Raw genomic sequence first — 24451 nt, 5'->3', positions numbered from 1 at the left:
AAGTATTATTTTCTAATAAGTATTATTTCCCTGTCTGTTAATGGTACCAGAGGAAGAATATCATCACAGAAACCTGTTTTTGAATAGAAGTTGATTAAAGGAAAAAGATAAATTGAATGCCTAAGCTGAGCTTTGTTCATTCCTTTTCCAACCTCGTGTTTTTGCTCCAATCAGACATATTATTAATGTACGTTTTAAAATTCAGTGTGTCACCTTGGCTGACAGTTTTGTTGTGCTTTTTGACCCAGACGTCAGTAAAGTAGTAAATTAGTGACCAAACTTTAACAGATTTATGTGTGGGAATACAAAAATAAGAGCAAAGCTGTTGGACTCCTAGTGCTTTTGCTGTCATGAGTTGGTTTAGTCCTTTGTAATTGATTATGTTTCAGCACATTTTCTATCTGTTGAATAATCCCATTTTTGGCGCAGTTCCTCACATCCCAGGCATTCTGTTACAGCATTGCTGCCAGTATATGCCAACCAAAATGGGAATCTTCAAAGCCTTTGACCTAAATTTATGTCGCTATAAGTAGATGTCTAATGTAAAACTTGAGTATGAAAGACTATTTAGAGATAATTGTAGGAGAGCTTTATTTTAGTCAAGACAGAAAAAAATTACTGATGTTAGCAGCTGCAGGCAAGATTTGCTTAGTTTAGCACTCCCGTTCTCACTCTACTGCTCACTTTTTGAAAGTGTCATTAATATTTGCCTCTCCAGGAGCGTAATGGCAATCTGGCAGTCTTGTGATTCAGTCACTGAGAATAACGATATCCTTGAGTTAACCAGCTACAACTTAGATTTCCATTTGGTGAAATTTACTTTTATTCTGGGAATTGAATACAGAACTTTCCCAACAGCTCGGCTTTTGTTTTTCTTCCTACTTTTTTGGTTTCTCCCTCTGTGTCATCATATTGTATCCTTTTTAGCAGCTTTATAAATTAATCCACAGCAGTGGGTTTGTATTCCACAGGGATTAGTTGTATTGCAGAGCTGCTCCATTTCTGACGGAAGAATCCCTAAACCAGGCTACCATAATGAACTTATCCAAGTTTAATTATGTATCTACAGTATGTATGGCGTTTGTTTTTTCTCAAAATTAGTGCAGTGCCCCGTTCAAAGTGCTGCCTTTATTCAGAACAGGCTCGCAGCATCTGAGATTTGTGGCGAGAGGAATGGTAACAAAATGGATAAATGATTTGGGTTGCTAACACCCACTCTGCTTGAGCCAACACTGCACTTATTGGTTCCTGTGAGTTAGAGGGACCATTTCAAGCAATGGAAAGACAGACACTAGCAATTAAGTGTTTAAATTTTCATATTGTGATTATTTTCTTATCACAAATATCAATATTTATCACAGCTATCGGTTTTGTTACTTGCTGTGAAAATGTGCTTGAAAGTATATTAAAACAAACTGAAATTGTCTTAACAAATGTTATATTGATTGAGGGTTATAAACAAAAAAAGACCACCACTGAATATGAACAATTTAGTTTTGACTGTGGTTTTCTTCCTTTTTATTTGAATAATTTATAGCTCCACGCCTCAGCCAAGCGTGATACAAAGCTTTGTACTGAAAACAAACATCTATACTAGTTTGCATATGAGTAGTTTTAGCGACTTCACACACCTTAAATAATTATCAAGAATCAATGGACACAACACTGGAAGGTTTTTCTTGTTTTTGTTTTTTGAAGCAGGGTAATCACACATGTTGTTTTTTGTTTTTGTTTTTTTGTGAGATTTCTTGCCTTTGGTTAACAATTTTGTTTTTTGTTCATTGTAGGTGGCAAATCTGGCATGCTCCATTTCCAACAATGAGGAAGGGGTAAAACTGGTCCGTATGGCTGCATCTCAACTAGAAAGTCTTTGCCCCCAGGTATGTTTGCCCCCAGCTGTCACCCAGCTCAGGTCTTGGAGCACATCCAAAAGTCAATAAATTTAATTGCAAGCACATACTGTCTTCAGCAAACAGTTGAAATCTGTTTACGTCTCTAACCTCCCTTTTGTTTGTGTGTGTGTGTGTGTGTGTGTGTGTGTGTGCGCGCGCAAATAACAAGTTTGTTTTGCTTGTCAATCTTTTGACCATTGAGTCCATTTTTTCCACACACCTGCTGCTAACGCTCTTTTTAAGCTCATCTAATGAGTCCCATTCATCCTGAGCTATGATATCCACAGATGTTTCTTAGTCCAAAACAAACAATCTATTATTTTTGCCCTAGTCAGTATCTAAAAACACTCCCTGTAATCACCTCTAGAAATTAATTTTCTTCCTAACATTGAGCTAGGGAATGGGGTCTTCGTGCAATCAACCTATGCTAATGTTGTGGCTCAAGGCTATGTTGTAATTGAGCTTTAATGGTTGTAATTGGGTGATTACAGGTGATTAATGCAGCGTTAGCCCTCGCTGCCAAGCCCAACAGTAAGGTGGCCCAGGACAATATGGATTTGTTCAAGGAGCAGTGGGAGAAGCAGGTTCGTGTCCTCACTGATGCTGTCGATGACATAACCTCCATTGATGACTTCCTTTGTGTGTCTGGTAAGTCTTGTTCATTTGCATGTCATAGCCATGAGGAAACAAAATAAGTTTTTCCAAATAGTTGTAATGGTCTGGATTTTATTATTCGTGACGCTTATAGACTAAACGCAGTGCATAACGGAGGAAAAACCTTTTTATATACGGTCTGTGGTAGTAGTGTTTCCTCGTGAGTCGCAGTCACGCTGTACACTTCTCAGATATATATATATCTGACGTGGCCTTAGCAAAATGTTTAAACGTAGAAGACCATATTTGTCACCATTATCCACACAACAGAGTGATTGAGATTGTAGTGCAGTACTAACCACTGTTATTTGATTTAAAATATAACGTATGTATGTAAGATGCATAAGCCATCTTAATTCTCCCTTTGTCCAACAACAAGCATCGGTTCACTCTCCAAGGTATCATTATGCGCTATAGAGAAAAACCCAGAAGCATGAACAGAACTACATCTATATTTGACATCCTGTCATGTATGTTGAAGCACACAAATGGTTTAGAGTCCTCATTAAGCATTAAGCAGAGTGGCTTCTCTGACCTCCAGCCAAGGACAGACTGTAATTTACACAGTGGACATTTGCATTTTATAGGCGGCTCATTAATAAGTATTCTAAGAATTGGTTTTCAAACCCATACCTTCCAACAAACGCATATTATGTATTTGAGTTTTTCAGTGGCTTTTAATTTCAGGACTAACTCAGGAATGAGAACTTCCTAATAATTTTTTTTTAGACTGTCACATTATGTGTCATATTATACTGTAGTCGTTTTGATTAAAATAAAAAAAAGTGTGGGTGTGTGTGGAGAGGTCTGACTGTCCGTCCGGGCTGTACACTAATAATTTCACACTGCTTTATGTCCCCAGAGAACCACATCCTGGAGGATGTGAATAAGTGTGTCATTGCTCTGCAAGAGAAAGATGTTGATGGTTTGGACCGTACCGCCGGGGCTATTCGAGGCCGTGCTGCCAGAGTTGTCCATGTGGTTACTTCAGAGATGGACAATTATGAACCTGGAGTCTACACAGAGAAGGTTTTGGAGGCAACAAAGCTCCTTACTGATACAGGTACCACAGAAACAAATAAGTTTACTACTAAATAAATTTAGACAAATACTGAGAGGGTAGACACGGTAACACTTGCTAATGTAGGTTACTCCAAGTTAAATGAGAAGGCAGTGGGTCCATGGGCATGGATGGCGTCATGGTTGCTGTGTCCATATTTTATATACATTGTGTGGTTAACACTTATACCGTATTTTCCGCACTATAAGGTGCACTTAAAATCCTTTAATGTTCTCAACTCGGCAGTGTGCCTTATCTGGTGCAGCTTATCTATGAATTCTGGCTGTTTACTGACTTCGAGCCGGTTTTATGTGGTACACGCCGCTCAAAAATCTGTCGAAATGTTTTAGTAGGACTTTGCTGAGCTACGAAGCCGCACCGCTTGATGGATTGTCTGAGCGTTATGGCTACCGTATTCCGCGTCAGGCCCCAAAGTCAAACGAACACTGTAAATTCTTTCATCTTTAATAAAATGATCAGTGTTGCTGCTTTACCAGGTGTAACAATTAAGTTTAACATCCAGGCATCCATGAAAACAGAATATATTAAATTTAACGGAGTTAGAAGTTAGCAGAAAGTTAGCTCGCTAGTTTTGCTAGTTAACTAAACACGATATATCATGTTCTGACTGAGAGATTTCTAGCGACACATTTATGTTAGCATACCAAAGCATAACACAGTGAACCTGGAGAATGAACACTAACTTTTTTCCACTTGATAAAAGTTCCCAATGTGGTTTTTTTGACAAATGCAATTGCATGGAAAATTACTGTAAACGGACCAAACTTCAGTAGGGGAGAACAACTGAGATAATCCAGCCACAATATGAGGTTAGTCATTAATATAAGAACCTCTATTAGTCCCACACGTGGGGAATTTGTTTTGTTACAGCAGAAAGTGGACAGTGCAAAGTTACATAGCAAAAGTTAGAAAAACACTGGAACAACATACTGTTGTTCCAGTGTTTATAGAGCAGCTACCAGCGAATTCAACATTAATGAATCAATTGTAAGGAAGTGGAGGAAGCAAGAGGAATGAGTTGAGTAAAGTTTGACTTATCTGACTGTTTTGTTTCGATTAATGCGCCTTATAATCCAGTGCGCCTTATGTATGAAAACAGACCCATTTGTCGACAGTGGGCCTTATAATCCTGTGCACCTTATGGTCCGAAAAATATGGTATTTATGATCTACTTACATGGACTGACACACTAGGGGCCATAATGGCATGAGCGTGATAGTCTTTCTTTGATGTCTGTCTTGTTTTTGTGTAAAAACGGTTGACAAGAGTATAAAAAGATTAACTACTAAAGGGCTTTAAGATAATAGGGTCCCCCAGTTAAGCTCTTGCAGACTAGGAGAATCTGTAGATCACAAGTTTGTTTGTTTGTTCTTTCCTAAGATTTTATTTTTATTTTGAGAATAGCTTTAGTTGCTTTCAAGAATGAGCTTATTTTGGTTATGCTTATATATTTATTATAGGTGGTGGTAGTACTAGTACAATACAAACGCAGCACTTTTTACAAACAGAACCAGAGGTATGCATGTTTAGACAGGTTGTCTGTAATGTGGTGCACTGTACTGTTGGAGTATTTGTGTACAAATTAGTAGTCATACACATGTATAAAGAATTTCCTTTAATTTAATTTGATCAAAAAGCCTCTAAAATCTTTACTTTTTATTTTTAAAAAGGTGGAGAGACCCTGCTCCATCCACTTTATCTTTGGTACATTGCCTGGTGCTAAAACCACACTAGTATCTGCCTGCAAAGTTGTTTCTCAGAAGTCTGCCCTTTATTTGATTTGTCTTTGCTTTGGATGTTTTTGAGCATTTGAGTGCTGGTGGCATTTTAAAAGGCAACTTGTATGAATCTAGAATTGGCTTGTGAAATGCAATTTTCTGTTGAATGAGCCTGAGACATTTTGAGCTCTTCCACAATTCATTATGGTGCATTGTGTGATATGGTCTCTCACACAGCTTGCATTACTAGTCAGTATGACATGACGGTCACTGTTAACCCTTCAGTAGTATTCTGTTTTAATCCAAATTATGACGTAATCAATCTGTCATAGGTTCAAAGACTGAGTCATATTACAGTTCCTTCCACCTGTGCTATTATATTGCAGTTTAATGTGTGGAGGTTTTTTGTCCTTCAAAGGACAAATTCCAAAAAATATTTTGCAATGCAATAGAGAGAGGGGGGACAATATTCACCAGGGCAAAAAAAAATCTTTATTAGCCTCTATTTTCAGTTTGTCTGAATGTTGAGGTGCATTTATACAATGTTTTCCACCAGTTAGTAAGAATGTTTAAAGTTCATTATCTATGGATTCACTAACAATACAGTTATTTATTAACACTTTTTTTTTTTTTTTAAATGGGAACTTACTTGAAAGAGTCAGTTGTGATAGTTTAAGGAGAGTAATCACTGTGACTGAAAAAGCCTGGAGGTTGTAAACACAAAACCAAATCTGCTTTTTAATCCTGCTGCTCCCTCCCTCAACATTTGCATCTTGACACCCATGATGTTCTCATGAAGTTGCAGCAAAATACAACTCTCTTAATGCAGTGCTTTAAGTGGTGTCTATGCATATGTCCTGGTGAGTCCTCCAGAGCATTCTGTGCATTCATTTAAGGCATTGAGTAGACACCAGTGCAAATTTCATTAGGTTTAATATAACACTTTGTAATTATGAATTCTGACACCACTAGCTTCGTTTGCATTTAATTTTAATTCAACATCAGACCAGAACTATTGTTCAATATTATCACTGGGGCGATTGATACTGATAAGTCGATTAATGTAATTTCCTTACTAGACTAACAGTATGTGTCAAGTAGCTTTATAACCCAAGTTACACTGAGAGAAATGTGATGGATGTAAAATGAAAAATAGGCCCAAGGTAAATTACTCTGATATAAGGATAAATATTTACAGAAGTGTATCTAACAACATTGTCAGTTCTGCTTATGGAACGCTATCTGATCAGTTTTTACTGTAGGAAAAAAAGACCTACAGAGGTTTTCAGCATCAATACAGCTGCTTTATTATTTGTTTCTGACAGTACAGAAACGGTAGAAATGAGGCTTACATGTTAGTGAGTTGTGTACGGTTTACACTGCCGACACAATTCATTCAACATACAGCTGTCAGGAAAAGCCACATCAGATTGATAAAGGAACTGATCAACTTCATCTCTGCTTCCTGTAGTCATGCCACGGTTTACAGAGCAAGTGGAGTCTGCAGTGGAAGCCTTGAGTGCAAACCCCTCACAGCCTGTGGATGAGAACGAATTCATTGATGCATCGCGCCTGGTGTATGATGGCATTCGTGACATCCGTAAGGCTGTCCTCATGATCAGAGTGAGTTGCACAGTTTTGTTTTTGTTTGCATGTTTTTTTTTTTTCTTTTTTTTAAATCGAATTTATTATTTCTAATGCAAAGTAAGGCTTCATATTGTCATCTATTTTTCTCTTTCAAATTGTGACAGTGAGAGTTCTGACGGAGGATTTTTGATGTGGTTTTTAACAGCTTTTGAACAGAAGTCATATGCTTGGAGTTGCTCTATTGTTGCCATATGAGTAGTAATATCCAGATTAGCTTTTTATCTATAATTGTGAGAACCTGTACACATGCAGTCTTGGGAACCTATGATTAACTTGTCTCAGGCAGTGGCCAACCTAATTGACCAGACTTGCAATTTCGGATAACAATGGGTTTAGTTGTCTGTGGCATAATGCCTTTTAGTTGTGTCCCATGGATGAAGAAAACATTTCCATCAGGGTAAAACGTTTCATCATAGGATCACTAAGAACAGTTTGGGCATTCAATCACAAATGGACTCAATCCATATTTCCTCTAAAATGAAGAAAAGTGAAGGGGGGAAACCCACACAGCCTGTAGGAAATAAGATTCTGGGGGAAAGTTTTTTTTTTTTGTTTTTTTTTTTTTTTGTTTTTTTTTTTTGTCTTTCAACATATTACCCCCTGTAGCTAAAGTACCTGAAACTGCCAAATTTGATTTCTCAGTAGGGAGCAAATTTCTTTAAACCACTTGTCATGTTTAACAGTACCAAATTATGTATTTATCACACTAAGATACAAAGTGCTGGTTGCTGTCTTCTATTATTTTCAACACTTTTTTAAAATTGAAAACACTAGCCTTGAGAGCACATTTTGTTTTGACAGTGGTCCTTAACTCTTATTAATAATCCTGCTCAACCACAAACAAAAAAGCAATAACAAATGAAAAGAGGAACATTATCCTGCTTTTGCATTTTAATAAGTGAATGATTTAAGATGGAGGGTTTAATTGGCTTTCCTTAATTGAATTGCAGGCCAAAGAACTATATTTTAAGACTAATTTCCATCTGCCCTAGCTCCACTCTTCTTACCCTTTTTGTTTCAGACCCAGCGGTGAACATTGGGCTTATGGTTTGGGCTGAACACTACCTGGTAGATTTGTGGGCAGGTGTAATTTGGCGTGTGTGACTGTTAACGGGACTTATTAAGCAGCTTTGCTCATAATGTATCTGTTAGCTTTATTCTGCCTTTAAGTGCCAGCTGGAGAGACTGATGAGATTGAACCTTCACCCACCACTTTCTAGAGAAGGCAAAGGAAAAAAATGGATTAGTGTTATCTCTGCATTTATGTTATTTCAAGCAGCATCTACACAGCACACTCTTTAATCTTAGTCTTAATTACTGTTTGTTATAATAAGATTAAAGGCGTATCAAAAGCATTGATCTAGACTGATTCAATTGCAGGCTAAACTGTCATTCAAGGGTTTTTCTGTGGGCACGTTCAATTCTGAGTCCAAAGAAATATGAAATCCTCCTAACAGCTGCGCTGAGATGGCCACGAGACAGCTTCTCTTCAGGGCATGTCCACTCACATGTACAAACCCACCCTCTTGCTGTCTTTCTAAAAATCCCCACATGCAAGGCCCTAGTCTTAAATCAAAACAGACAAGAGTGTGGTTGGGGCTGCTTAAGATAGACTCATCTTTAACCTCTATAAGTAGTGCACAGACAGTCTGTTAGATGTCCCTTGAATATTTGACAGGCAGACAGACCCCTCTCCCAACCTCCAGTGACATCAGAGAATATGCCTCCTAGACATGAAACGGTCTCGAAGTCAGCGAGCCACTGACAGTTAGATACAGAGGGCAGCTGTTACCGTATGATTTGTGCGGTGCATCACAGCCCAAGGTGATTTTGCTGCCTCTGTCCTAAAAGAAGGAAAAAATTGTCTCGACCCACAGAGGCTATGAGCAGAATGTCACAAAAAGAATAAAACTGGGGTTATTTCAGTGTTGAACTGTCTCATTCATATTTACAACAGGAGGGAAAAAAATTCTGGTTAAGGCTATGTCTGTTTTCCAGCTCTGTCATAATGCTATAATTTCACCTCTTGCCCTGTACACTTGTAATTATTGCATTTCAGATATCATCTGTACATGTATGCGTCATGAAGGCGTTACAGGTGACATGGATAATTGCAGCTTTCAGACACGGTAGAAATACAGAGAATTATCACCTAAAAACCTGATTAACATATTTTCCCACAATGTGGAAAAAGTGGGTTTTAACTTCATTTACCTTGACAGCAGGTTTTCAATGTGTTGTCTTTTTTTAGACTGCAGGCTATTGTTGTCACTTCTCACAGTAGTTTCCCACTGGGTGCCCACCATGAGTTATGATTTCTGAGCCTCCCACGTTCACAGGTTATCTGTTGCACAGGCCGCAGCAGGTGATATCTCTGCCCCACTGAACAGCATTGTCTGAGTTGAAAGCGATGCCGATGAGTCACTACAGCTTTTGTATCTGAAACCATACCCATATTCCCTTGAGTACAAGAACATCTCTACATTCCCTAAAGCAGAGTAAGATTGTTCAGAGACTTTCAACTATTTTTTCATTACAGAAAGGAGGTAGTGAGAAAGCCGGATAAGCACAAGCCAGGGCGTCTGCATCCTAATGTCCCTTTATCTGTCCACATCATCTCCCCTGTTCCTACATATCAACTAACTTTTGCCTATCACTTAATATTGTATCTTGCCTGAAGAATAACCGGCAAAGATAAAGTTCATTTTATATATTAATAATATGGCAAATTGTTCCCTGTGGCTTGTTTTGCATTCAGGGCAAGAGGTAAAGGATCTGAGATGAAGTGGCAAAATTCTGGAAAAACACAATTCATGCCTCACTCGCCTTTCTGCAGATAGCGACAGATGGGCCTCTAAAGTGTTTTGCTCCCAATATGTTTCGTACCAGCTCATACCTTCATTTTCCCTCTCAAGATGCACAGGCAGCACATTACACTTGATTTACAAATTCATTTGGAGTTTACAGTTTCTCTACCAAGCTGTGAAGAGGGTAGACATTTATCTCATGCTGCCCTGTCTGGCAGCACTAAGGCATTTCTCATAGATGGTAAGCAGTTTTGCTATTTAATAGTGTTCACAATGCTGTAGTATGCCAATATTATTTTATGTTCCCCACTTATGTACAAACAGCTTTTTCTTACCTTATTCCACTTCATCTCCCATTTTTCTTTTCTCCCCTCCTCCTGGACTTTTTTTTTTTTGGGGATGTTTGTCTTTCTTTTGACATCTTCTCATGCTCTGTTGTCCTGTTACAGACTCCAGAGGAATTGGATGACTCTGACTTTGAGACTGAAGACTTTGATGTTCGCAGCAGGACCAGTGTGCAGACAGAGGATGACCAGCTTATTGCTGGCCAAAGTGCACGGGTATGTTGTTCAGAGGTTCTGATTCTGTATTTACTCCTCTTCCTCTAAAATATAAAATTTTATTTTTTGGGTGCAACGATACACAAAATTCACGGTTCGGTTCGATACTTTGGTGTCACGGTTCGATATTTTTTCGATACAAAAAAAATGTTCATGCCTTTTTAATTTGTCATTTATTAAAATTATAAATATATATTTTAACTCAAAAGTACAGTTTTTAAATTTAACCCTAACCCTTGTGCGCGTTTTTTATTTTGACAGCGAATGCGCACCTGCGGACCACTTATGTGCAGCCCTGGTTATTTAGCTCGTCATATTGCAGCCACAGAAATTCTTTTGTCCATGAAACCATGAAGCTGCACTTTCTTTTTGCCTTATAGTCTGATTTGTCATAACTTCTCCGTTTTGTGGTAAGCTTTTCTTTGGCTGTCACTTCTTCACCCTGACCTGTCTTATTTGGCTCAGAAGAAATGAAATGTATATCCTCCTGCTTTTACACACGCACTCACATAAGCTCAGCGATTCTCTGCGCGATCAACCTCTCACATGTTTAAGCTTGCTGCGGGAGATTTCACTTGTCATGTTTGCATAGTGAGCTAACGATTAATAAGACGATGTCAGAGGAATTGGTGCACAAATTATCATCACTCACAGATCAGTGCTGTCGCTCTCTATACACAGTTCGCGCGATTGCAAAGTGAAAGCAAAAAAACAAGCGCAAATTCAAACGCGATTTCAATATGTCACATATTGACAGTGGCTCACCGATGCCAATGACATAATTACCCAGCTACATTTCTGAAAGAATGCAAAAGCATTGACATATATTTTTCTTCCTACAATAGCCCGACGGGCAGGGAAGAGAGAGATTTTGGTAGCCCGACTGAAAAAAATCGCTAGCCCCAGGACGTCGGGCTAGCGATATTGCAAGCCCTGTATCTGATTGAGGAATCACTCATCTTTGGAAAAGAGAGTTTATTACAGAGAAATGTCTCTTTCCAAAATAAAAGCTATACTATCCGCTTCTTCTGGGCTATATTCTCAGCAGCATAAGGAGAATCATGTGCTAACAGCTGTCTAAATGACTCGGCTAAAGTTAGTAGCATGCTTGTTGTTTTTGTCTTTGCACTAGGATGATGTCGGCGTAAATGTGCAGTCATATTCGTTGTGTTCCCACTAGTGCTTTCAGGTTAATCTCGTTGAAATGACCTTAACGCCACAACACGGCAAATCTCCGTTAACGAGCTACCGCCGATCGCCCCGTGCATGGGGCTAGACGGCCAACACGTTAACGAGCTAACTGCGCTAACACACTAGCTCCCACCCATGTAATTGAGCATTGCATGGCACATCCAACATACTGTTTTACTTTAGTCCATGACTCGCTTACCTTCAGGGTCATACGTCACATGAAAACCAAAATAATTCCAAACGCCAGATCTGGAGAGCTTAACTTCTGTCTTGCTAGCTTGCCCTGCGCTCTTCCTTCTGACGATGCTGTCTGTGTTGAGCACTCAGTGGATCTGCGCTCGACAGTGCAGCCTAGGCGGAGTAGTCGAACGCAGATTCACTGAGCGCTCAACACAGACAGCATCGTCAGAAGGAAAGTTGATAAAATAAATTACAAATGTTGTATTGTTCGATACATATGCGTACCGAAGCGAAAGCACTGTATCGAACGGTTCAATATCGATACGAATATCGTTGCACCCCTAATATATATGTGTGTGTGTATGTGTGTATATGTGTGGTAGGTTTAAAAATATACTTGATGAGACAAATATCACTTGACTGGTGCAATAACATCAATTGGAATAGTTTATTTGAAGAGCAATTTTATATCTCTAATGAAATTTGAAGATGAGAAAAGTAGAACCAATACATTAGTCTTTCTATATTTGCAGGAAATATTTAGTCTTTTTTAACAGTATTCTAATATTAATGCTGTCCCAGCCATTGTTTATTTTTCAAACACTTCACCCACGTACTTGGTGATGATGGCTTGTCTTCTCAATAGCTCAAGTTATGGGGGGAAAAAGGTTTAACCATATAGAGCTCTTATATTCAACTTAAAATGGACCTGTTATGCTTTTACTTACTTTTTCTGTTTCTCAAAGAATGCATGGCTATAGATGAGTAGGACTCTTTTTGGCTAATGCTAAAAGATGAGCTGTTCTATTGATACAGAGCAATGATGGAGGATCAAAACTTTACATGAGTTTTAAGGAAACTGGCATCTTTAAGATATTTTTCTTAATATTTGGCCCCATTAATCTATCATTAAAATGTTATTGAAGAAAAGTGTCATAGTAGCCAAGCAGCTTTTTTTTTTAAAAATTTTTTCATTCTGAGTCATGCAAGCTCTTGTGCACACGTAAACCTGTTTATAAGCTATATTAATTACCCGAAGACAGTTGGTGACTCCAGAATCTTTTGCTCACTCATTTTAGCTGTTTTAAAAATAGAGGTTTTTCACTGCAAATGACCTTTTTAACAGTATTCATGGCAACAGAGACATTCTTCACTTACCTTTAAGCATAGATTGGAAATGTAATAAAAGCAGACAAATATAAAGCTCAGCAACAACACATGTATGCAGATGAGTTGGAATAAATTTTAAATTTTTAAGAAATGATGATAATAAGTCAACTTTGAAGTCAGTACTTTAAAGTTGACTTATTGTGTGAATTATGTCCTCCAGTTTGCTTTCCTTCAGTCATCCATGCCATCTGGCTCTTAGATACCATGTCACAGACGGAACCAGTGACTGTTTGTTGACTGAGCAGTCTGCACTCTGTGAACTACCCAAAAAAGACTGAGCAGCTAGTTATTTTGTTTTCCCTGCGTGGTGTAACACACTGCGAATCCAATCTTTTGTGCCTCTGGACACCAGCTTTGTGTGTTCTTTTGTCATGAGATTACTTCAATACAACATTCACTTGGATAGGACAGAACTGCAGTTCTACAGTATTTGTACTACGCACCAAATTTGTTAAATTTAAGGTTAAACTTACTTGTAACTTTATATTTTAAGAATATAGAGAGATTGTACATGTCTTGATCTCAAGAATCCCTCATGGCTCCATTGGTACATTTCAAGTGTTTTTGTTGTTGTTGTTTTTAAATCGCCAAAGATGATCTATTTTGTTAGGTACAGTCTTTCCATCTGTGCACTGCATAAACAGCTCTTTTGAAGCTTATGTGCCTCTAGAGAGAGGGTCCCATTTATCAGCAATAGAATGAACACTTGTGTGATGATATTGGATTTCCTGCTCTTAAGTGTCTGCCTACTTTGGCCTGACAGGCTCATTCACTGAATGGCTGATGTCTGATTGCCTTTTTTGGAAGCTGCCCTCTTACTCTCCAGTCCAAAAGGATGGATAAATATGGTGATAAATACATCTTAACGTGAATAAAGTAGTTGTAACTAACTCCCCTTATACTGGTCTTCAGTGGCCAGAGGTGGTGAGTTCATATTTTTCCAAGATATGTTACATATGACTCACTTGCTCTGAACATAATTTTGAACCCAGCTTTGAATTTTGGGGATGAGAGAACAATATTATTTACTTATTTATTCAGAGGATACTTCAGGCAACCGTTATTCAGGCACATTGCTGAAAAGCAAGTTACACACCAAATAGTGAACAATTATGCATGTGTTTAAATTCTAAACAAAGGGTCACACAGTTGTGTAGGATATCTTGCTGCCTTGATATTCTCAGGCGTGGTTTCGAACAAGACTCACTCATTGATTATGGCCGCCAAACTTATGTTCATGGTATCAGCAACAGTATGTTTGGGTCTAGTTTGCTAACCATCCATGCTTTTCATAAATCCTCCTTCAGGCTATCATGGCTCAGTTGCCCCAGGAGCAGAAGGCAAAGATTGCTGAGCAGGTGGCCAGCTTCCAGGAAGAGAAGAGCAAGCTGGATGCAGAGGTATCCAAGTGGGACGACAGTGGCAATGACATCATTGTGTTGGCCAAGCAGATGTGCATGATCATGATGGAGATGACAGACTTCACCAGGTTAGTGTTAGTGGACTGCTTTAAAGAATACCTTTGATTGGTAATTACTTTCATGTACTTGCACGGGGACAAAATACGTGCTGCATGTCAACTTCCCTCTTGCTCGCATTAATATTCTGTTGTTGTGCACTTCAGGCAAAATGCCTTCCAAGTCAGATTGCATATTTAACTTAAGCCTGTGTCAAATACAATCAGCCAGTAAGCCTACATTTGTTTTCCCAACATTTGCCCATATCTGCACAATGCTGTGCACCTAGTTTAGCAGTACCATTCATGCATCAGTGCCCTTTTCCTTGAGCAGCACTGTTGGTAGGATTTTGTGCTTGATTATTTTTCAGTCCTCCTTTAATCTTAATATGCACAGCCATAAGCAGTGTGTCAGATCTCCCTCTCTCCTGGTACATGAATAAAGCTCTGGAAATGGGGATTCTCCATCCACAGAGCTGCTCTAAAGTGGCTGTATTCACTCTTGGTAAATGGTTCAAGAGGTGAAGAGCTCAGCAGGGACAGGTGAGACATTTTACACCAAAAAAGAGAGACTACATTTGAGCTATGGGTCTAAGGAAAGTCAAATAAAGACCTGTTAAATGTCATGATTTAATGTTATAAGCTGGTCAGCCACGTGTAATTACTGTCTAAATCAGCATTTTTTGTCAATATGCAAACTACTTGGAAGTGGAAGTGAGCTTGAAGTAAGTAGTAGATTCCCAGTGGTTTTTTTGTTTTGTTTTTTTTACCTGTACACGGTCTTTTTTGTGCACATTTGGGACATGCGTTTTTATGCTATAGATGGTGAATAGTGCCTAAATTTGCTAAACTTCTATGTGCAAACTCTGTATCAGCAGCAAAATGAGAAAAGATTGACCTTAGTGTGTTGAGCCCAGATAGTCTTGTGGACAGATGGTAGCAAATGTAGTTAAACATGGCCTTATCCTGAAATTTTCATCAAGTCTGTTTTAGTGAACCTGTTGACATAAGAGATCTCGCCACTCTTGGCTCTGACTCTGCAGCAACATACACACCTTTGTACAGAAGTAGCAGCCAGTACCCTCCAAAGGCCTCATTAGAAATTTGGCTCTTTTTCAGTTCATCCTGGTCTTTGCCATTTGCTAACAGATTTGTTGGCTTTCACTTCACATCAAAACGCATCAAACCATAAACAACAAATTCAGTGATGAAGTTCTCAGTGCTGCATGTGACGGCTTTCTTTATTGTTGTTTCATTGTTGGATATACAAGTAAGTTCAGGACCTTGAAAATTCACAAAGGATGTGATACTGGCTTTTTCTCTCACCCGCTGATGATAGAAAAGTGTAAATCGTGACCCTTGCCAAGTACACAGTGGGGGCTTGTCCAAAGGGATTACTGATTATGGTTCACCAACATCACCATCTCTACATTACCTTCTAGCTTACAGTGTGAGTGCATTTGTATGTTGGCATGCACAAGTGGACATTTTGACTGGCTGCCTGTATTTGCGTCTGACTATATTTGTATGGCTGTGCCTTTTTAAATTTTCAAGTGAATTACTCAGAGGACGTTGTGTGTCTAACTCTGAGTCACCTCCGTAATGATGATGAAATGCTGCCTCTCTATCTTAATCTTCTGAATGGGTCAAAGATCCCGTCTCCTTGGCCAAAAAAAGTGAATGCTGGAAAGCTGTAGAGGATTTGAAATACTGACATAACCAGCAATCTGACCAGGGTTAAATAGGAACCAGTCATGTTTGCTTGCAGTACTTCTTATTCATGCAGAGGATTAAGAGAAAATTTTTTACATGACATGCAGATGATACTGCTCATCCTGGACTAAAATCAGTGCTTTTTAGTGAACTCGGACAGCCACATGCCTACTTCAGCTTTCATTATTTATCTAACAAATGCATTTTATCATTCGAAAATATTTTAGTTATAAGTTTTCAGCCAAAGATTGACAAAGCTATAATAAAAATAAGCATGACTAATAAATCTTTGAGAATTTGCAGTATGAATGTGAGTGAACATTTGATGAGTTGCTTTGTTTGTAGCCTTTCACCTCTCTTACAGTTTGCAAAATGAAATCACAAAGTCAATTTATTAACCCAGTTAAACTTCAGTGAATGGTAACTCATGGACTATTTTTATGTGAGTAATAAAAGAGAAATGCTGTGTTCTATTAGATAGAAAATGAGGCACCTTCATCAATGTGATGAGCTGCTGACCTTATATGCAATTTCTTTATTTATCCTTTGAATAGTTGAATTGAATTTATACATATAAGTCATACTACTTCCAATTAGCACATTATATCCTCTCTGCTATGTTACTGCCATTTGAAATAAATTGAAAATGATGCTTTACAAATAGTTTTAACAGTCCACATAGTAACTGTGTGGAAGTTGTTCATTTAATCCCATAACTTAGCATTGTGGCTTTTCTTATTTGGCACTGTCAGGGAGTTTGGAATTGACTCTGTGTACGCTTGTCTCACATGCGTCCGTGTATGTGTGCGCGCGGGTTGGTCGACTGAGGGAACACGCATGGTCATTTGTCAGGCAGAATAAATATCTTCACATTATGCCTTCACTCTCACATGCAGTGGTAGCACATGGAAGGTCAGTAGTTGGCTAATTCAGCCCGCGTCCAAATTATTGCCCCCACAACCTTGAGCTGGCACAAAGCACTGCCAAGGTTAATGCTGTATGAGGTAATTGATCCAGACCTCCCTCCTGACAAATCTGCAGAGAGTGACTGAGATCCTTGTTGACTCTGCATCGCTTATGGCTGTATGGCAGCTCTCATGAATAAGGCATATGTGTATAGCTTGAGAACATGCAACATATTTGAAAGCCACCTGTCACAGTCTTTTGATGTAGAATGCTTCACATTGACACACGGACAGCTGTGTGGACAGATATGGAAAATGATGCTTTAATTCTTTTGCTTTAAACAATTTTTTTTAAGGAGGACATCATAGGTATATATTCGCAGTATAAAAATGATTACCATGTTTATGTATTCTAATGTGTTTTTTGGGGGCAAACTTCTGTATTATATTACCAACCTACAAATCTTTTTCTAAATATCGTCACAGCACCGTTAGCTCTCTCCAGGGGTTGACTTGTCCCCAGGGAGCTTCCAGTATGTGCACTGACGCGTGGCCTTTTCCACTAGGACTCTGGCTTGCTTTACATCAGAGCAGCAGAGGGAGAGCATGAGAAGGGAAGGGTTGGAGATGAGATGAGAGGAGAGGGAAGAGGAAGCAAGAGAACAGAACACAAAATTCCATCTGTTCTGGGTTGGATGGCTCATTTTTTTAGCCTGAAGAGAGAAGCTTTGAATCCAATTTGTGCCTCTTGCCAACTGTGTCCCAGAGTCCCTTGGGGGGGCAGAAAAGTGGCAAATGGCTGATAAGCTTTACAGTGGGTCAGGTCAGGGCTGGATTGACCTGTGCTGGGATGGGCTTTGTTTGGCTCAGGATGGGTCAGAAATGGATGTGTAATACTGTGGCAATGACCAAAGGCCTTAAATTGAATTGGATTCCAATTTTGCTGCTTTCAATTCTCTTGCCTTCTCTTCCTGCCTTCTTTGTCTCCAACTTGGATGGGGAAAAAAGAGAGAGAAGTTGGTGTGTGAAAGAAAAACTTGGATACTAATTGATCGCGCAAAAACAAATAAATTGGATTTAAGACTAATTCAGTAGTATGTTGACAACTTTACATGGCAGTGCTGCATGCAGGCGGGCAGACAAACCCTGGAAGAAGTCAGTAAAGTTTCCATTTGAGCAATATTAAAAAGTTATCAACCTGGCTTAAGAATTACCCAATATAAACAAACCCAACCTCAGGGGCTCACAGGCTAGTGTCCTTTTAGTGCTAGTGCCAGGCTCGGATAAATGGGAGGGTTGCATCAGGAATGGTATCCGGTGTGAAGTCTGCCAAATCAAGTATGCTTGTCCATCCAGTGTGACATTCCCTTGGGAAATAAGGAAGTAGTCTAAAGTACTTTGTCCGATAGCCACATTAGCTGTCTTCAAGTTATCATTACGTTAAGGCTTGCAATGGCAAATAATAAAACAACAATGTGGGAGTGTTGCAGCAAATGTAATCAGTTGCGTCCATGTGTAATATAAATGGAGATTGTTAATTTAACAGGGTAACACAATTATTTGTTTATTAAAAACTGTTACACTTCTCTAGAAGTGAAGATGAGAAAGTCTTCCAGCAACTAGAGACGAACAGTGGCAGCTTACCGTACCAAGTATGGAGCCAAGTGACCAGAAGCACAGAACTACCTCGGCAACCTAAAAATATTTAACTTATTGCACTATTGCGCAATCTTTATCCAAAAAGTCTCTTGCCCCTGTGTTATCAACCTTTGTCCTGTGTCTTAGCACTGTGATAAACACTTCAAAGTTGCTTAAAAGTTTCTAAGTAGATTTTTCTTATATTTTCTGTTGTGATAGAAGGCATGTGGTGCTATATAATCGCCTCTAGACAGTTTATTTCCAAGCAGTTTGTGGAGAAACAAAGTGTTGTCAGTTCATCAGTAAATTTTATGCATATTTTTTCAAGCTAATATGCGTTTTATTAGACTGAACACAAAGGAAAAATGAGTTGAAAACTTGATCTTATAAGAAGTCATGTAGGTGCTACAAGAGTTTGATGGTGCAGTGTTATAGTCCAGTTCTTTGAGAATAAACTTAAAATCTAACCTCTGACTTTAAAGGACTATAACACATTCTCATCCCTGACAGAACAGCATGATGCCAGAGTGTTTTATGTGTATGGACATGTGTGTACCAGCGTGCACTTTGAATTTGGTGCAGTTTCCCTGAGGTGTTCCCGGTTCACGATACATTCTTGCTTCTGACCGAAAAAGAGGTCTCTAAAACAAACAGCTGCTCCTGCATATTGAATGAGCTTGCAATATATCAAAAACAGTCACTGATCTTTCCACGTCTTCTCCTCAGGGGAAAAGGGCCGCTGAAGAATACGTCTGATGTCATTAGCGCTGCCAAGAAAATTGCTGAGGCAGGATCAAGAATGGACAAGCTGGGCCGCACCATCGCTGACCATGTAAGTTAATATTAATCTGTAGACTACAGCTTCATTCTTAACATCAGAGTATGTTTAGCTTCGTAAGGTAGTAACAAAAGATTTTGTTCTGTTTCAGAACATTTTAACTCATACATAATGTAAAATGGGACCAATCTCAGATCAGTGGCACATGTTTCAGACTACATGGAAAATTATTAACATTTTGATTAGTTTGTCTAATGCTACAAATTAGATTAGATGTTCATCATTTAAAGACAAACACACACAATTTTAATTGAAAATGGTAAAGGTCTGCCTGCTGGCATTGGAATACTCTTGTTTAGTTTCTCTAAAGTCCTATTCATTCATATCACCACATCTTTCCGTGCATTACAACATTTGGCAATTCAAACCCCTCCCCGAAGAGTTCCTTTGGCACCCTGTGATCAGGTCTTCTAAAGTTATTCTTTTTGTTTTGTTCAAAAAAATAAATAACAGTAGTACATAACAATTCGTGTTTCAAGTTACATGGTGGTGTACTGTCAAGGTTTTCATTACCTGAATTTGCAAAGCTTTTCTTTTTTTTTTTTTTCCTTTGACAAAACTTTAACAGACAAAAACAGAAAACATCCACTACATGAATTACTCTCCCCCCCCCCCCCCCCCCCCAATACTTTCTTTTATTTGTTCTTTTGTCTATTTAGAAGCAAATCAAAGAATGTGGGGTCCTTTCAGACATTAACTGCAAAGTGTTGTGTGACTGTGATGCAATCCTTACCAGTATTTACCATTTCTTTCAGTGTTAAACCCTCATTCTTCCATCTCCCCCCTCCCACTTCCATCACTTGTTCACATCTATTCCCTGCCCCAGTGACTATGGTCCTTGACATCAGGAAACACACATTCAATTATCCATGGCCTCATATTTCACTTAAATACTTGCACTGTAGCGCTCCACAGGGAGACATGTTACATGATTTATCCCCCAACTTATTCATGTGCCGTCTCTAACGCTGGGGCTTACCTTTTTCTCTCCAACATGTATACATTTTGGTGTGAAATCATGGAAGAGTTTAGTTATGTTTTTAACAAGACACAGTTGTCAGTTTGAGGCTTTCTCCCTTAAATACATCACTTGCTCTTTGTGGTTTGACTATAATAGCTGTGGGTTTTGTCAACTTGTATTCAAGAACACAGTCACTCAGAAAGGCACTCACTCATTTTAGATGTCGAAGCCAACGAGTTTTATCAAAACTTTAACAGTTCTTTTACAGCTGATAATATAGGTGAAATGCTGCAAAAGGTAGAAGCCTGTTTGTTTCTTTTAGAGTTTAAATTAAATACTTCAGGGCAATAAGTTTACAAGCTGATTTGGGATTTATCCGTTTCTAATTACTTACTATACATGTACTTTAAGTTCCCCTCTGATTCAAATGGGAAGAGGTTTTTCAAGTATCCTTTCCATATTTCCTGCACAGGGAGAGGTCGTGGTTATTCCTTCTTGTAGCAGAAACATCTGCATTCAGCTTTAAGCAGATTCCACCCCCCTATGGTCTGACATAATGAGCTGCTGGCCTCCTAATACCCTGCATATCTGATGTTTTATTTAAGATGGCCTCAGATCCTTAATATTACAACCCCACGTCTATCAAAAAGTAACAGTGCTACCTGTACTGACCTAATTGCATTTGAATCATCTGAATAGGGAATAAGCTCTGGAAAGTGACTTTTATATGCCTCAGTGCTGCTTTTAAAGATGCTTATTCACTTTAAGGAAAACAGCGCTATCCCCCAAAGAAAACAGATGGGTAACTGTGCAGGTGTGAGTGTGCATATCTGTGTGTGCATGCCTGCATGCAATCATGTCTGTTGACTGACATGCTTCTCCATTTGGCAGTCTGTGTGTGTGGATGTAATAGATTCAGGTACCTATTTTGCATTTATGTACTAAACTCATTGTAGGTACTTGTTTCTTTCTTTTCTGTGTATGTGTGTTTTGGTTATGTGTACGCACTATGAGAGGATTTTGGGGTTGGAGGCACTCAAAGTATGAATAAATGAAGAGCTTTGGCTGTTGAAACAGAAGTCTTTGCCAAGAGTGAGGACCCCTTCAGCCTCTGAACCCATCCAGCTGTCCCTCTTAGCCTTTCTCTCTCAGCAGAGACCAAAACACTCGCAGATCAGGCGACACTCTCCCATAACACATCAGCCAAGGCTCCCAGGGATGGACATGGGGTAGAGACGAGGGGAATGATGGAGATGGGGGAGAGAGAGAAAGGGGGCATTGCATTTGCGTTGAGAGAGGTATGTCTCTCCTGAGAGATGAATCTATTAAGAGTGCTTCGCCTTTTAATTAGCAGCATAATTGCCAGGTGGCCATTTTTAAAAATTTATTTACGCAGGCTGTTTATTTTTAGGGCCATATCTTTAACAAAGCAGGAGATGCCACAGGCCCACTTGCAGCAAAGGCAGTGCGCTATAGGATGGTGTGCATACTCCATCAGCAGTGGTTAAATGAATCACTACCAGGATGCACATAGACTGACAGAGTCTGAGAAGCAAAGGCAAAGCTGGGACTGCTCATTAACCTAGGCATATTAATCACTTGCGCTCTGTGCCTCTGGCCTGCAGGGCCTGTGAGGGTTTGCTCCTCATATAAAACACATTGGCAGATGGTCCCAGACTGATAGCACAGTATCTCACCCCACATTTCTTCTTTGTACAACTGTGTCATGATATGCTTGGTACACGAGTGCTGTGTTCAAAAGAACTGTGCAGGTGGACATGGTCTAGGTTGGGGTTTTTGAGAAACTGTTAAATATGTGTAATGGAGCCTTATTAAAATTTAAAGAAATGAGTGTAGTGCAGAGATGAGCTGCAGGATTTAGGTCATTGCTGTACAAAGGTCTGCACTGCAGTTTATTAAGAATTTATGACCCTCCTCTGCAGGGCACCTTATGAGAATTACATCTGAGGGGCCAGTAAGCAAATAATGCTATGTAATTGAGATTTATAATGCAAATGTGTTAGCCGCTATGTAGCCTATAAATTGCAGCTGCTTGCCTTCTTACCAACACTTGCATGTACACATGCAAACACGAGCACATAAAATAAGGCTTACATATTTGGAGAATAGGCATGCACATGCTGTATGCATTTGTTGCGCAAGCTTTATTCTCCTGATGTTTACTGACATACATAATGTACTTTTCCAATTTGCATTCAATCAGTAAAGATTTATGGTGATCCACTGGCTCTGTCGCTGGTCACAGTCTGATCCAGGCTCCGGTCCTAGACACTGTACTCAGGCAGGGTTATAAATTACCTACTGCAGAGAAGAAGGATAGTCGCCCAGAGAGCCCACAAATTCTCAACTCAACCACCAAATGAAGATTTCTTTTTTGGATTTCTTTTTTTCTAACCAAGCACCATCAGCTCCCATTCAGTTGCATTTTATTATTTTCATCCATCCATATGTTGCACTTGTCCATTTCAGAGTTCCCAGGGTTGCTCCCCAGCTACCATAGGGCAAGAGGTGGGGTACATCGAGGACAGGTTGCATGGCCGACACAGGAAAAAACGGTCAACCATTCACACTTGAATTCACACCTATTGTGAATTCAGAGCCAGAAACTATTTGCTTTAGAGCGTCAACGTTAAATGTAAGTGTTTTAACATGACTCTCTCTGGCCGTGCTAAGTTATCAGTTTTGCTTACAAGTCCGACAGTAAAATGCCTGACTGACAAGGTGAAGTGTGAACATTAAAAATTGATGAGGACCTTTTAATTGGTCCCTGTGGTTACCTCGACAGGTTTTGTTTTTTTTGGTTTTTTTTGTTTGTTTGTTTGTTTTTCCTCTTCCTGGTGTGCTCTCAGCTTGATGTTCTCCTGTCTGCTTCAATGTCACATTAACATTCCCAAGTGCCAGTGTGATTGAATCAGCCCAAACCAAATACGGAGCTTCTTTTTAGCAGCTGCAGTTAAGAAATGTAGCTATCATCACATAGTTTAAAATGAACTGTTGGTTGCCCATGGAAGATTTATTCTTGACCCTCATTAGTAATAGAATCAGCACTAGCTTGGTAAAGTAAAAAAGAATGGGCATTACAATTAACCTTTACTGGAAAGATTTCTGTAAACAGAAAGCAAAGGAATATCCACTTGATCAGAGGTCTTGCAAAGAAGATGCAGGGCTGCAGGATAATACACCACCAGTATACTGATGGAGTCCAGTGTTTTAATTTGTTTTTCATGGTGTTCGTTTATCTTGATACGTGCTCAATAGGGATGGGTATCGAAAACAGTTTCTTGTTGAGAACCACTGTTTCAATTCCTTGGAATTGTTTGCCATTTTTTGCAAACGATTCCCTTATCGATTCCAGTCGCCCCGAATGACGTCACCACGTTGCGGAGCGTCATTTACCTGGCAGTAAACATGGCAGCTCAAACGCTCAAAAGTTTGATTATACTTTACGAGAACGGATGACAGCAGGGCAACTTGCAATACTTGCAAAGTAGATATTTCATTTAAGGGAGGAAACACTACGAATATGCAAAAGCATTTGCTCACAAAACACACGATAACCTTAAATGAATGTCGTGTTTTTAATTCTGCTCCGGACTCGTGAATCTCAACCCAGCAGCAGCGGTAACGTTTGCACGTCCTCTCCCGTTAATGCAATCTGCCTTATTACAAAACCTGCCATGACTGTGCGCTGCATTTAGGTGACCATGATGAGAGAGACAGAGTCTGGCTGGCTCAGATGCTGGTAGTTCTCGCTGCAGTCTACCGGTAGCGTCTCCTTTCAGGCCAGGATAGACGAATGTCACCGAGCAGTGACTAAGTTTGTGGTAAAAGGCTTGCACCCATTTGCCACAGCAGATGCCCCCAATTTTTGGTAAGTGAATATGTTTAATTGTAGGCAGGGACATTACTGGATATTCTTGTGTAATTGCTACAGAATAATTTATGTTATACTTTGTTATTGCTACAGAAGAATATTTCTTTTATTATTTTACACTTACAATTTTTTTTCCTGGGGACCC

The 24451-nt window shown here is 39.3% G+C and overlaps 1 protein-coding gene across 1 annotated transcript in view; it reads left to right on the top strand.

Moving 5' to 3' along the window:
- ctnna1 (catenin (cadherin-associated protein), alpha 1) overlaps positions 1-24451 on the top strand; it is a 78383-nt gene that overhangs the window by 44821 nt on the left and 9111 nt on the right. The window contains exons 10-16 of the mRNA XM_004541077.5: positions 1788-1880; positions 2384-2540; positions 3409-3609; positions 6817-6968; positions 10249-10359; positions 14208-14389; positions 19339-19444. Coding sequence (XP_004541134.1) covers positions 1788-1880; positions 2384-2540; positions 3409-3609; positions 6817-6968; positions 10249-10359; positions 14208-14389; positions 19339-19444 — 1002 coding nt within the window. The remainder of the gene's footprint in view (positions 1-1787; positions 1881-2383; positions 2541-3408; positions 3610-6816; positions 6969-10248; positions 10360-14207; positions 14390-19338; positions 19445-24451) is intronic.

This window comes from Maylandia zebra, linkage group LG2, assembly GCF_041146795.1.
Source record: "Maylandia zebra isolate NMK-2024a linkage group LG2, Mzebra_GT3a, whole genome shotgun sequence".
Taxonomy (NCBI): Eukaryota; Metazoa; Chordata; class Actinopteri; order Cichliformes; family Cichlidae; genus Maylandia; species Maylandia zebra.
This window is presented reverse-complemented; position numbering and strand designations above follow the sequence as displayed.